The sequence below is a fragment of the Leptopilina heterotoma genome, unplaced genomic scaffold, assembly GCF_015476425.1.
Source record: "Leptopilina heterotoma isolate Lh14 unplaced genomic scaffold, ASM1547642v1 Lhet_377, whole genome shotgun sequence".
Lineage (NCBI taxonomy): Eukaryota > Metazoa > Arthropoda > Insecta > Hymenoptera > Figitidae > Leptopilina > Leptopilina heterotoma.
In genome coordinates, this window is record NW_025111053.1 from 898,203 (window position 1) to 913,271 (window position 15,069).

At 27.9% G+C, this 15,069-nt stretch overlaps 3 protein-coding genes across 5 annotated transcripts in view; 1 reads left to right on the plus strand and 2 right to left on the minus strand.

Annotated features, from left to right (window-relative positions):
• Positions 1–5,749, minus strand: part of LOC122505844 (antigen LPMC-61-like) — a 30,536-nt gene extending 24,787 nt beyond the window's left edge. The window contains exon 1 of the mRNA XM_043617698.1: positions 5,314–5,749. The gene's annotated coding sequence lies outside the window, so the exon portion shown is untranslated. The remainder of the gene's footprint in view (positions 1–5,313) is intronic.
• Positions 1–15,069, minus strand: part of LOC122505843 (5-hydroxytryptamine receptor 2A-like) — an 837,584-nt gene that overhangs the window by 777,729 nt on the left and 44,786 nt on the right. The window lies entirely within an intron of this gene.
• LOC122505845 lies at positions 5,863–13,541 on the plus strand. The gene is made up of 2 exons (XM_043617700.1): positions 5,863–6,057; positions 13,135–13,541. The coding sequence occupies exons 1-2, from the start codon at positions 5,906–5,908 to the stop codon at positions 13,316–13,318; spliced, it is 336 nt and encodes a 111-aa protein (XP_043473635.1). The 5' UTR covers positions 5,863–5,905; the 3' UTR covers positions 13,319–13,541.

Consider the following 15,069-nt stretch of genomic DNA (forward strand, 5'->3'; position numbering starts at 1 on the left):
CTAAACCAAGTCAACGATTTATCAAAGAAAATCAAAGTAAATCTAAGTCTAAGACTAACTATGGTCAAAGTCAAAGACTGAAACTTTGACTTGGACTAAGACTAGGACTTTGGACGAGACTTTGACCAAGAATTTGACTAAGGCTTTGACTTTCACTATGGCTAAGACTTTGACTTAGAATTTGATCATGACTAAGACTTGGACTGTGACCAATACTTTGACCGAGACTTAGACTAAGACGTTGATTAAGACTTGGAATAAGACTTGAACGTTAACTTTACTAAGACTTTGACTATCACTTTGACTAAGACAAAGACTCGTTTTGCCTTTTTTTTGACAAATCGTTGGCTTGCTTAATTAGTTAGTTGATTCATTAATGATCATTATTGATCATTATTGATTTGTATTATAAATTATATCAGGATATTTTACTTTAAGAAGTTCCTTTTTATAGATTTTTTATAAAATATATACATTATAATTCACTATAAGTAGCTTTTTAATATTTAACATTAATTCATTGTTGATTTATTAATGTTTTGAAGTTGATTTATTTATGATTGATAGTTGATTCGTTATTGATTAACTAATGATTTTATTAATAATTCATTATTGATTCATTAATGATTTGTCTTATACAAATATCCTACTAATACGAGAATTTTCAAAGCCTAAGCGCTTGATTAATATTTTAGTCTCACGAGAATTGACAACTTTTTCTACAAGATATATGTACATCAGAATATATTACTTTAAACTGTTCCTCTTTATAGCATTCTTACAAAATATACACTATAATTCAAATTAACTAGTCTTTTTTGTAGTTAACATTAATTCATTATTGATTCATACTTGATTTATTTATGATTCATTGTTGATTCATTAATGATTCACTGTTGATAAAATAATGAAACATTACTAATTCATTATTGATTTGTCTTATATATTCAACTATTATGAGAATTATCAAAGCCTAACTACTTGACAAATATTTTAATACCACGAGTCTTAAGAACTATTGCTATAGAATGTATGTATGTATCAGAATATTTTACTTTAAGAAGTTTCTCTCTATAAAATTCTTATAAAATATATATTATAATACAATTTAAGTAGTTTTCAATAGTCAACAATAATTGTTAGTTGATTCATTAATAATTTGTCTTATCTATCCAACTGTTTTGATTATAACAGTTTGATAATTTGATAAGTCTAACCACTTAATCAAAATTTTATTTCCACGAGACTTGACAACTTTTTCTACAAGATATGTACCAGGATATTTTACTTATTGGTTGGTCCTATAGTAATTATTGATCTTATAAGTCACAGGTGTAGTTGATACAACTTTGTCAATGGGGCCGTCCATAAATTACGTAAAATATTTTTTGAAAATTTAACCTTCCCCCCCCTCCTCCTAGTAAGATATTTTACATACATCAGCTCAATTTTTTCTATTGTTCGTAAGAACTAGCTACACGGAAAAAAAAATACGTGAAATTTTCATTGACTCGGTACTTGACTTTTGGATACGACACAAAATACTAAAAACAGTCTAGTACTTTTGCATGAGAGTTTCAAAAGCAGTCAATGAAAATTTCTAGTACCTTGCTTGAGAATTTCATTGACTTTCAAAAAAACTGTAAAATAAAAAAAATAATTTCCACTTGTTCACACAGTTTTTCTGAAATTCACTCATTCATTAACATATTTGGATAATTAATCACACAAACAAAGAACAATTATTGTATCACTTTTTGACGTTCGTCAACACTTATGAACTAACCTATAACACACACATATATTCGCGTATAACTTAAATATAAACACACACTTCACACTTAAAAGTACGTATTCTTATAAACCACATGGTGAAATTTTTCACGACTTCTGAGACATGCTATTTCACTGAAAACTGAGACTTACATAACATTCTGTTTTGTGAGAAACACAAAACAAAAAATATTTTTTTGAAAGTCAATTCTTGAAGACAAATATACAGTAAGAAAAGCTATCCGTCAGTCATAGGAAAGTATGGGAATCGCATAAGTCTGTCTCACTCCCACTCATGGGATATGACTGACGTGGTAGGTTTTCGTACTGTATATTAACACTATTTGTTTTTCATAAGATAATAGTATATTCACATCTGAAATTAACACAAATGGAAACAGACGATCAGCTGGCAAGGTAAATACCTTGGGTAGAAACGCGCAACGCACACTGCGCATGCTCTACAGAATTTTCAAGCGCAGTCAACTAATCTTTCACGTACTTTATAAAACTGAACAAATGACTTTTCGTTAAAATTTAAAAAACACTGTTGCCCATACTAGTACTAGAATAACTCTAGGACTTTTCTATATTTTCTAATAAAAAGTATATGATACAGCCTTGTATTTTGTGTCCTATCCAAAAGTCAAGCACTTTCAAGGAAGGATTCACGTACTTTTTTTCCGTGTAGACCCTCCCCCATAAATGTTTTAATTAATTTATGGACGACCCCGATGGTGAATGTTTTAGTTAATGTTTTATTTGATGACTCGTACTTTATCATGATTTTTTTAACTTTGGTATTCACTGCGGTACTTTTTTTAATTTTAAAAAACGTACTTTTAATGTGTCAACAACTTCTAAATTTACACCTTCACTCTTAAGTGTTCTATTAAATCGTTCAACAACTGACATTTTTTAGATTCCTGCATGTTGATTAAAAGTAATTTTATTCATTTTCGTTTCTGATTCAAATTGTTAATTGTAAAATTATTTTCTTTTCATTATCTGAATGCAGGTATTTTGGAATACATTTATTTACTAAATATTACATTGCATCAGCAACATCTTTTCCATTTTTATTCTCTACAGGAACAGCCCAAAAATATTTGAAAAAAATATCTATTTATTTTAAAATAAGATATCATTTCTACTAAATCTACTAAAATCTACTAAATCTACAATACCAAGCATTTTTACTCGACATCGATAAGTTTTTCAACCTAATGTATGGAGTTTATTCACTACTATTAACATTTCATCATTCATTTTCAATAATAGTTGGATATTTAAGACAGATCATTAATGAAAAAACAGTAAATAATTAATAAATCAACACTAAAGCATTAATAAATCAACAATTAGTCATTAATGAATCAACAATGAATCATTAATGAATCAAGAATGAATCATAAAAAATCAACTATGAACCATTAATAAATCAACTATGAATAATTAATGAATCAACAATTAATTATAAATAAATCAACTATAAGTCATTAATAAATCAACAATTAATTAACAATGAGTCATTAATGAATCATAAAAAATCAGCTATGAATCATTAATGAATCAACAATGTGTCATTAGTGAATCAACTATGAATTAACAATGAATCAATAATGAATTATAAATAAATCAACTATCAATCATTAATTTATTAACAATGAGACATTAATGAATCATCAATGGATCATAAATAAATCAAGTATGAATCATTAAGGAATCAACAATGAATTAACAATGACTCATTAATGAACCAATAATGAACTGAAATATTTGTCAATTGGTTAGGAAGCGTTCCCAAATGATGTCATGTAGTTTTTTTGAGATTCACCCCCCCCCCACCTCTACTACAATTTCGCGCAATTTTAGATGAGAAAAATATATTATTTTTCGTTTAGTAGAGACCCACTTATTAGTTTGAACTGTATTAATAGTGGATACGTTCATACGATTAAGTAACATAAAAACATCATTTTACCCTTTTTGAAATGAAAAGTCTTTCAACGTATATTCGTCCATGATCTGGTGTATCTGAGGGAAGTTTAGCTCAGATTCTGCATTGCGCATGTTTCAGATTCTGTACCTAACCTTCCGCGCAACATTGGTCCCACGGTTTTAAAGACTTCTCGTTCTGGTGTACAGAATTACAGAAACTAAACTTTTAACACATATACGAAAGTTTTAGCACATATGCTGTTCTATTTTATCTCAGCGTCTGAATAAAATCAGGGAACAATATCTAACCCTCATTTCGCGCGGCTGCTGTATCTGAGTTCAGATGCTGTGCTAAACTTCTCTCAGTGTAATTTTGACTATTAATTTTTCTCTGTGTATTTATATAGACAAGACAAATCATTAACTAATAAATTATTATTATTCAAAAAATTAATAAGAAATTAATCAATAATGAATCTTTAAAGAATTATTTAACCGTAAACCATTAATGAATCAATAATAAATCATTAATTAATCACCGATGAATCATTAACGAATCAACAATGAGTCATTAATGCATCAACTATGATTCAACAATGAATTAATATCAACTGATAAAAAACTACTTACATTTAATTGTAATGTATATTTTATAATGATTATATAATAAGAAAGCTCTTAAAGTAAAATATCCTGATATGTACTTGTCTTGAAGAAAAAAATTTTCAAGACTCGTTAAAATAAAATATTTGGATAGATAAGACAAATCATTAATGAATTAATAATGAATTAAAAAGAGACAGGTGTGAATATCTGAAATCTATTTCAGGTGTTGTACACGGAAATAAAATTTTAACTGGAACTGCAATAAGGTGAAAGTCTTAACTGAAATAACTAAAACTTTCGTTAATATAGTGAAATTTATGGTTGTTCCAGGTAAATTTCTTTGTCGTGTGTACATATACCCAATATACAGATTCACACATCACAAATTGCACTAACACATGTATAAAATATAACACAGATGAGGGTCGAAACATGTCGAAAAAACAGTTCCCTACTCTGACGGTTGAATTAAAATGTAGGGTAGGAATCTGCATTTCAATCAACTGTTAATGATGGAATCTGCAATACTGACTGTGGGTTGGTAACCGACACAGCGTTGGTGGCTGTCGCACGAACTATAATGTACAAATTTGAAATGCGCGCCATTTACCGACTGCAGCGCTAGTGGCGCCTCTAGCGGCGGCCTCGCGAACATGTGTCCCGGTACTCACTTTGTTTATCTACTCACGATTCTATAATAAACAAATTTCGATAAATAATTGTGTAATTTCACTGAATTTAATTAGCCGCGTAGGAACGAATTCTTTTCCGGAGGGCAACGCTAAATATATAGATATATTTAACTATGTTTATGTATATAACTAAGGGAAACTGCGCCCCTTGCCCCCCCACGGTTTCCTATGCCACTTTATTTAATCAGTTAATAATATATATCTAATAAAATAAATATATAATATATCTAATATAATATCTAATCTAATGTAATTAACTTTATTTTTATTACAATAAAACAAAATATGCTAATTTACTTACCTAGTTTATTGAAGAATGTGAATCGAATTCCCTGACAATGAGAAGAGGCACGCTTCCTATTCACAAAAGAACACGCAATGCAAGAGAGATGGTAATCTCTTACCTATCTAGAGGCAGTAGATTTCACAGTAGCGCCGCCGTGCAAAATTTGAATAATATAGTTTTTAACCGAAAAGTATCGCATAGACACAGGTGACACAGGTGTATTAGAATTAGTGGCGGCGCGTGCCGCTTGTCACGTTAAAACGAGTCAAAAGAAAGAGAGAGAGAGGGGGAGAGTGAGACAGGAAATAAAAGAAACGATACACGAAGTGTAAACACAGAAAGACGGCTCGGATTTGTTTTGATTGTTCATGCGTTGAAACGAATTCAGACAGCAAAAATAGTATACGTATTTATCTTACGGTCGTGCATCTAATATTTTTGGAAGTGTTACCGTTTTATATTCAGCGATTTAAAGTCGGCTTGTGTTTGATTTATTTTAAACAGTTTTTATTTTACTATTTTCGTAAATAGTAAAATTTTTATAGTAACGACAGGACAGGAGATACAATCAGTAGTTTAGTGTTTTTAATAAGGTAAAAATCTTCGAATGACAATGGAGAAATCAAATGAAGGAGTGGCGGAAAAAATCAAAGAACTGGAGAAAAAAAGTGAAGTGTTGAATGCATCATACAAAAGGAAGAGTGGCAAATACAAGACCAGTGGAATAAGATTGTCAAAGACAAAAGCAGCTAGAGCAAGGTAAATAAATTTAATTACTTTTTAAATTTCGTTTTAATAAATAAAATATTTTTCTCGGCGAAAGAAAGTAATAACATTTTGAATTTTGAAGAAGTTACAAATGATTGCAGAAATTCAATTATTATCAAAAGTAAAAAAATTCTTAGCAAAAATTCAATTATGTTCAATAATTAAAAAAAAATTCTCATAAAAATTCAATTATCTTTAAAAATAATAAAATTCTTCTCCAAATTTCAATTATTTTCCAAAAATTTAATAAAATTTTTTCCAAAATTTCAATTATTTGCAAAAAAATATACTCAATTCAATGATTTTCAATATCTACAGTTTTAATAAAATTTTTCAAAATAATTCAATTATTAAAAAAAAAATTTTGATAAAATTCTAAGCAAACTTCGCAATAATTCAATTATTTTCATGAATAATAAAATTCATCATAGAATTTCAATTTTTTTTAATACAAGTTTAATTGAATTCCTCGAAAAATTTAATTTCTTGAAAATTTTATTAAAATTTCTCGATAAAATTCAAATTTATTGATAAAATTCTTTATGATAATTTAGTTTCGAAAAACATTCATTCATTCAATGAATTATTAATTTTTGTATTGAAATAATTGAATTCTTGTAGAATTTTCCAATAAAAATTGATTTGAAAATGAATATTAGTTAAAATTTTAGATCATAATTGAATATTAAAAGCATTATTGCATGAATTTTTGAAAATACATAATTGATAAAATACATAATTTAATTATTTCGAAGAATTTTAGCAAAATTTTTGAAAATACTGACATTTTTCGAAGAATTTACTTTAAATTGTATTAAAAATAATTGAAATCCTGTAAAGAATTTTATTAATTTATGAAAGAAATTGAATTCTTGCAATGAATTTTTTCAAATTTTTTTTTAAATAATTGAAATAATGTAAGGAATCTTTTTTTGAATTTTTTTTTAAAGAATCTTATTGTTTATGAAAATTATTGAATTCCTGCATCGAATTTTATTACATTTTTTTCAATAATTGAATTCTTTTGAGATCTTTTATTAAAAAAGTAGATTGTGAAAATATTTGAATTTCAACGAAGAATTTAATTATATTCGTGAAATGTAATTAAATTCTTAGAAGAAAATTAAGAGAATAATTCCATTTTTCTAGGAATTTACTTTAAATTGTATCTTATAAATAATTGAAAATTTTTATGAAAATAATGGAATTCTTACAACGAATTTTATCAATTTTTTTTAAATAATTGAAATCGTGTGAAAAATGTTATTACTTGTAAAAATAATTGAATTTATGCAATGAATTTTATTACATTTTAGTTACATAATTAGACGAAAAAGCCAGTAATTGTCAATTTTTGAAAAATCTAATTTTTGTTTTTCAATTTCTTTCTTTCCAATTTAAATTTCTACTTTCTCAGTTTTGTCTCAGCGAGGAAAATCAAGAAAAAAGTTCTTTCTGCAACAAATTAGTTTCTGTTTTTAATTTCTTCATTTTATTCTAAAATTCCAATTTTCGGGAAAATGATTTGTCTCAACGTGCAAAAACGAGAAATATAATTCATATTGGCAACCAATTATTCGGAATATATTTCAAAACTTAGACACCGACGAGATAACCTAAAAATGGCCATTTCTTAAAAATCTAATTTATGCTGTCAAAATTTTTCTTTCTATTTTAAAATTTTAGTTTTTTAGAAAGAGATTTGTCTCTGCTACCCAAACCAAGGCAAATAATTTGTTTCGCCAAGAAATTATTCCTTATATCTTTTACAACTTGAACACCAACGAAAAAAACTGAAAATTTCCAAATTTGAAAAAAATACTTCATGCTGCCAAAATTTTTCTTTCGATTTTAAAATTTTAGTTTTTGCAGAAAGAGATTTGTCTCTGCTACCCAAACCAAGGCAAATAATTTGTTTCGCCAAGAAATTATTCCTAATATTTTCAAAACTTAGACACTAACAAAAAAACTGAAGATTTCTAAATTTCAAAAATCTACTTTTCGCTGCCAAAATTTTTCTTTCGAATTTAAAATTTTAATTTTTGCAGAAAGAAATTCGTCTCTGCTACCCAAACCAGGGCAAATAATTTATTTCGCCAAGAAATTATTCCGTATATTTTTTACTACTTGGACAGAAACAAAAATAAATGAAAATTTCTAAGTTTGAAAAATCTACTTTTTGCTGCCAAAATTTTTCTTTCGGTTTTAAAATTTTAGTTTTTGTAGAAAGAAATTTGTTGCTGCTACCCAAACCAAGGCAAATAATTCATTTGGCCCAGAAATTATTCCGTTTATTTTTTACAACTTGGACACCAACGAAAAATACTGTACATTTCCAAATTTGAATAATCTACTTTTTGCTGCCAAAATGTTTCTTTCGATTTTAAAATTTAGTTTTTTTTAGAAAGAGATTTGTCTCTGCTACCCAAACCAGGACAAATAATTTATTTTGCAAAGAAATTATTCCGTATATTTTTTTCAACTTGGACAATAACGAAAAAAACTGAAAATTTACAAAATGAAAAATCTACTTTTTGCTGCCAAAATTATTCTTTCGGTTTTAAAATTTTAGTTTTTGTAGAAAGAGATTTGTTTCTGATACCCAAACCAGGGCAAATAATTTATTTCGCCCAGAAATTATTCCGTATATTTTTTACAATTTGGACACTAACGAAAAAAAGTGAAAATATCCAAATTTGAAAAATCTACATTTTGCGGCCAATATTTTTCTTTCGATTTTCAAATTTTTGTTTTTTTAGAAAGAGATTTATCTCTGCTACCCAAACCAAGGCCAATAATTTATTTCGCCTAGAAATTGTTCCGTATATTTTTTACTACTTGGACAGAAACAAAAAAAACTGAAAATTTCTAGATTTGAAAATTCTATTTTTCGTTGACAATATTTTTCTTTCGAATTTGAAATTTTGATTTTTTTAGAAAGAGATTTGTCTCTGCTAGCCAATCCAAGGCAAATAAAAATTTATATCGCCAGGAAATTATTCCGTATATTTTTTACAACTTGGACAGAAACAAAAAAAAACTGAAAATTTCCAAATTTGAGAAACCTACTATTTGCTGCCAAAATTATTCTTTCGATTTTAAAATTTTAGTCTATGTAAAAAGAGATTTGCCTTTGCTACCCAAACAAAAGCAAATAATTTGTTTCGCCAAGAAATTATTCCTAATATTTTTTACAACTTGGACACTAACGAAAAAAACTGAAAATTTCCAAATTGGAAGAATCTACTTTTTTCTGTTATAATTTTGCTTTCAATTCTAAAATTCCACTTTTTTGAGAAATAGATTTGTCTTTCCGACCCAAACCAAGGCTAATAATTTGTTTCGCCAATAAATTATTCCGTATATTTTTTACAACTTGGACACTAGCTAAAAGTATTGAAAATTTCTAAATTTGAAAAATCTACTTTTTGCTGCCAAAATTTTTCTTTTTATTTTAAAATTCTTGTTTTTGTAGAAAGAGGTTTGTCTCTGCTACCCAAACCAAGGCAAATAATTTGTTTCGCCAAGAAATTATTCCTAATATTTTCACAACTTAGACACTAACAAAAAAACTGAAGATTTCTAAATTTCAAAAATCTACTTTTCGCTGCCAAAATTTTTCTTTCGAATTTAAAATTTTAGTTTTTGTAGAAAGAAATTTGTCTTTACTACCCAAACCAGGGCAAATAATTTATTTCGCCAAGAAATTATTCCGTTTATTTTTTACTACTTGGACAGAAACAAAAGAAACTGAAAATTCCTGAATTTAAAGAATCTACTTTTTGCTGCCAAAATCTTTCTTTCGATTTTAAAATTTTGATTTTTTTAGAAAGAGATTTGTCTTTACTACCCAAACCAAGGCAAATAATTTGTTTCGCCAAGAAATTATCCCATATTTTTTACTACTTGCCCAGAAACAAAAAAAACTGAAAATTTCCAAATTTGAAAAATCTGCTTTTTGCTGCCAAAATTTTTCTTTCGATTTTAAAATTTTATTTTCTGCAGAAAGAGATGTGATTCTGCTACCCAAACCAGGGCAAATAATTTATTTCGCCAAGAAATTATTCCTAATATTTTCACAACTTGGACACTAACAAAAAAAAAACTGAAAATTTCTAAATTTGAAAAATTTACTTTTTGTTGCCAAAATTTTTCTTTCGATTTTAAAATTTTGATCTTTTTAGAAAGAGAATTGTTTCTGCTACCCAAATCCAGGGCAAATAATTTATTTGGCCCAGAAATTATTCCGTATATTTTTTTCAACTTGGATACTAAAGAAAAAAAAACTGAAAATTTCTAAACTTGAAAAATATACTTTTTGCTGCCAAAATTTTTCTTTCGATTTTATAATTTTAGTTTTTGTGGAAAGAAATTTGTCTCTGCTACCCAAGCCAGGGCAAATAATTTATTTCGCCAAGAAATTATTCCGTATATTTTTCACAACTTGGACCCTAACGAAAAAAACTTAAAATTCACAAATTTGAAAAATTTACTTTTTGTTGCCAAAATTTTTCTTTTGATTTTAAAATTTTGATTTTTTTAGAAAGAGATTTATCTCTGCTAGCCAAACCAAGGCAAATAATTTATTTCGCCTAGAAATTGTTCCGTATATTTTTTACTACTTGGACAGAAACAAAAAAACTGAAAATTTCTAGATTTGAAAATTCTATTTTTCGTTGACAAAATTTTTCTTTCGAATTTTAAATTTTAATTTTTGCATAAAGAGATTTGTCTCTGCTACCCAAACCAAGGCAAATAATTTGTTTCGCCAAGAAATTATCCCATATTTTTTACTACTTGCCCAGAAACAAAAAAACTGAAAATTTTTAAATTTGAAAAATCTACTTTTCGCTGCAAAATTTTTCTTTCTAATTTAAAATTTTTGTTTTTTTAGAAAGAGATTTGTTTCTGCTACCCAACCAGGGAAAATAATTTATTTGGCCCAGAAATTATTCCGTATATTTTTTACAACTTGGACAATAACAAAAAAAACTGAAAATTTCCAAAATGAAAAACCTACATTTTGCTGAAAAAATTTTTGTTTCGATTTTAAAATTTTAATTTTTTTTATAAAGAGATTTGTCTCTGCTAGCCAAACCAAGGCAGACAATTTGTTTCGCCAATAAATTATTCCTAATATTTTCAAAACTTGGACACTAACAAAAAAAACTGAAAATTTCTAAATTTGAATAATCTGCTTTTTGCTGCCAAAATTTTTCTTTCGAATTTAAAATTTTAGTTTTTCCAGAAAGAGATTTGTTTCGGGTACCCAAACCAGGGGAAATAATTTATTTCGCCTAGAAATTGTTCCGTATATTTTTTACTACTTGGACAGATACAAAAAAAGCTGAAAATTTCCAAATTTGATATGTCTACTTTATCTGCCAAAATTTTTCTTTCAAATTTAAAATTTTAGTTTTTGCAGAAAGAAATAAGTCTCTGCTACCCAAACCAAGGCAAATAATTTGTTTGGCCTAGAAATTATTCTGCACATTTTTTACTATTTGGACAGAAACAAAAGAAACTAAAAATTTCCAAATTTGAAAAATCTACTTTTTGCTGACAAAATGTTTCTTTCGATTTTAAAATTTTGATTTTTTTAGAAAAAGATTTGTCTCTGCTAACCAAACCAAGGCAGACAAATTGTATCGCCAATAAATTATTCCTAATATTTTCACAACTTGGACACTAACGAAAAAAACTGTAAATTTCCAAATTTGAAAAATCTACTTTTGCTGCCAAAATTTTTCTTTCGAATTTAAAATTTTAGTTTTTCCACAAAGAGAGTTGTTTCTGGTACCCAACTTCTGGTACCCAACTAATTTATTTCGCCTAGAATCTATTCCGTATATTCTTTACTACTTGGACAGAAACAAAAAAAACTGATTTCTAAATTTGAAAAATCTACTTTTTGCTGACAAAATTTTTCTTTCAAATTTAAAATTTTAGTTTTTGCAGAAAGAAATAAGTCTCTGCTACCCAAACCAAGGCAAATAATTTGTTTCGCCAAGAAATTATTCTGTATGTTTTTTACTACTTGGACAGAAACAAAAATATATGAAAATTTCTAAGTTTGAAAAATCTACTTTTTGCTGCCAAAATTTTTCATTCGATTTTAAAATTTTAGTTATTGCAGAAAAAGATTTGTTTCTGCTACCCAAACCAGGGCAAATAATTTATTTGTCCCAGAAATTATTCCGTATATTTTTTACAATTTGGACACTAACGAAAAAAACTGAAAATATCCAAATTTGAAAAATCTACTTTTTGCGGCCAATATTTTTCTTTCGATTTTAAAATTTTTGTTTTTTTAGAAAGAGATTTATCTCTGCTACCCAAACCAAGGCAAATAATTTATTTCGCCTAGAAATTGTTCCGTATATTTTTTACTACTTGGACAGAAACAAAAAGAACTGAAAACTTCCAAATTTGATAAATCTACTTCATGCTGCCAAAGTTTTGCTTTTAATTTTAAAATTGTAATTTAGAAGAACCAAATTTGTCTTTTCAACCCAAAGCAGGGCACATAATTTATTTTGTCAACAAATTATTCCTAATATTTTTGCAATTTAAAAAACGAAGAAAAAACTGAAATTTTCTAAATTTGAATAATCTTCTTTTTGCTGTTAAAATTTTACTTTCAATTTTAAAATTCCGGTTTTTAAGAATCAAATTTGTCTTTTCGGCCCATACCAAGGCAAATAATTTATTTAACTAACTAATTATTCTGTATATTTTCGATAACTTAGATCGTGCCGAAAAACACTAAAATTTTCCAATTTTGAAAAATTTAATTTAGTCTAAGTATTTTATTTTGCTTAAAATTTGAATTTCTGATAAAGAGTCTTTAGGAGACGAATTTTTTTCATTTATTTAATAGTTGAGGATTATGTAAAATTTTCATTTTTTGATAATTTGTTTCATGTTATTAATTTCAAAACTTATACCTAAGGTACGGAGAAAGGTTTTTATTTTTTAACATTCAAAATTTCGTAAGTTCATAAAATATTCTTAATATTAAAGAATGAGAGTTTTAAAGATTTTGTTAATTTGAAACTTTTTTTGCAGGCGTCAACGTCAAAAAGAGGAAAAATTGGCTATTTCTGCAAGTATGGCGGACAAAGATATTGAAGGACAACTCATGGAGATGGAAAACATGGATATGAATGAAAGTACGTTCTCTCCATTAGACAGCACCAGTAATGGAAAAGAAGACATCCAAGTAGGTAGTTTTAATGAAATTGTGTTTTAGCCAGAAGTGTCCAGGGAAGAAGAAAAAAAGGAGGATAAATATTGCGCTTATGTCAACGAGAACGAGGAAGAAATTGAAGATATTTTAGAAGAAATTGAGATCGTAGTAGAAGAAGAGGAATATGAAGAGGAAATAGAAAAACAGGAACTTGCAGTTGAAGCAAGAGAAAAATATGAAGATGATAAGGAAAAAGAAGGAGAAAACAGTGAATTTGCAGAGCATGCAGCGGAACAAACACAGACATTATTGAAAGTGGAGGAATTTGAAGAGATAGAAGAAATAATAATAGAAGAAATAAATGAAAAAGTGGTAGCAGATAAAAGAAATATTCAAACGGAAACAGATACCACGAAAGATTTGATTACGAAAATGGAGAGTGGTCAGAAATGTATTAAAAATTGTAATAAAGTTAATAAATTTAAAAATGTCAAAATCTTAGACGAATTCAAGACAGAGGAAAGGGAAATTTCAAAGATGAGCTACGTTATAAACGAGACTCTTAAGAAAGTTGTAGAGGAAAACAACCATAAAAAAGGTTGTCAAAACAAAGTGTGGAAAATCGTATCTCGTTATAGAAAAGGATTAAAAACCAAGTACAGTCTACAGTGTAATGAGTGTGGAGCACTTGTGCCAATTTGGTCAGAACCTAAAAGTGACGATTATTTAGATATTAATTTGGGTTCTGCTCTTGGCACTATTACAGCAGGAATTGGTTATTCTACAATAGAAGAAGCACTCGCAGCTATAAATGTGCATTACATGAGTCCTGCAATGTATATGTTACGGTCATTGTCGATTATTGGGCATTGTCGACAATGCCCGGGCAATGTCGACAATGCCCACAGGCACTGGACATTGTCGACAATGCCCGGGCAATGTCGACAATGCCCACGGCCACTGGGCATTGTCGACATTGCCCGGTCAATGTCTAAAAATATTCATATCGTTTAACTTTCCGGGCAATGTCGACATTGCCCGGTCCAACTTGGGCAATGTCGAAAATTTTATATAATAGCTTCATACGTCATAATATATACAAAGCTAATCACACAACAATAACGTATACAAAATTTACATCTATTGTACTGCAATCAAATTTCGACAGCTTCTTACTCTCTGTAGTATAAAGACAAATAATTTCGATTAGTTTGAAACTATCTGTCGTTAATTATCGTCGCGAATTTAATATTGATTATCATGGATATTTCCAATCAAATACGGTTTAATGAAATTTTAAATGAATTAATTTCTAAAAAACGCAACGATAATAGTGCATTTATTTCTTCCGTTGAATATAAAGAGTGTGTTAAAAAAGTGGAAAGTTTAAAAGTAAAAGAAAAGAAGACATCAAATGAATGTAGGTTTTTACGACGCTTTGACATAATTTCTGTAAATGATCAACAGAAATTAATGAAACCTATAAATAGTGGTAATGACAAAATTATTTATTATATTAAAAATGAAGATTTATTTGAAGTTCTTTGGAACACACATTCTTCGATTGGACATGGAGGCAGAAATAAAATTAATTTATTAATATTTAATATTAAATAACATATTTCTTTAAATTAATTATAATTTCAGAGACTCCAATAAAAAAACGACTTCGAACCATTTCGGAAAACAGGGAAAATGCAAGAGAGTGCTTGGGAAGGCAAGCAAGGAAAATGTTGAAGTTATCTGCTCAAAACCTAACGACTGTTTCCATTGGGTCTACGGTTAAAATACCAATTCCTGATGTGGACAGGGCT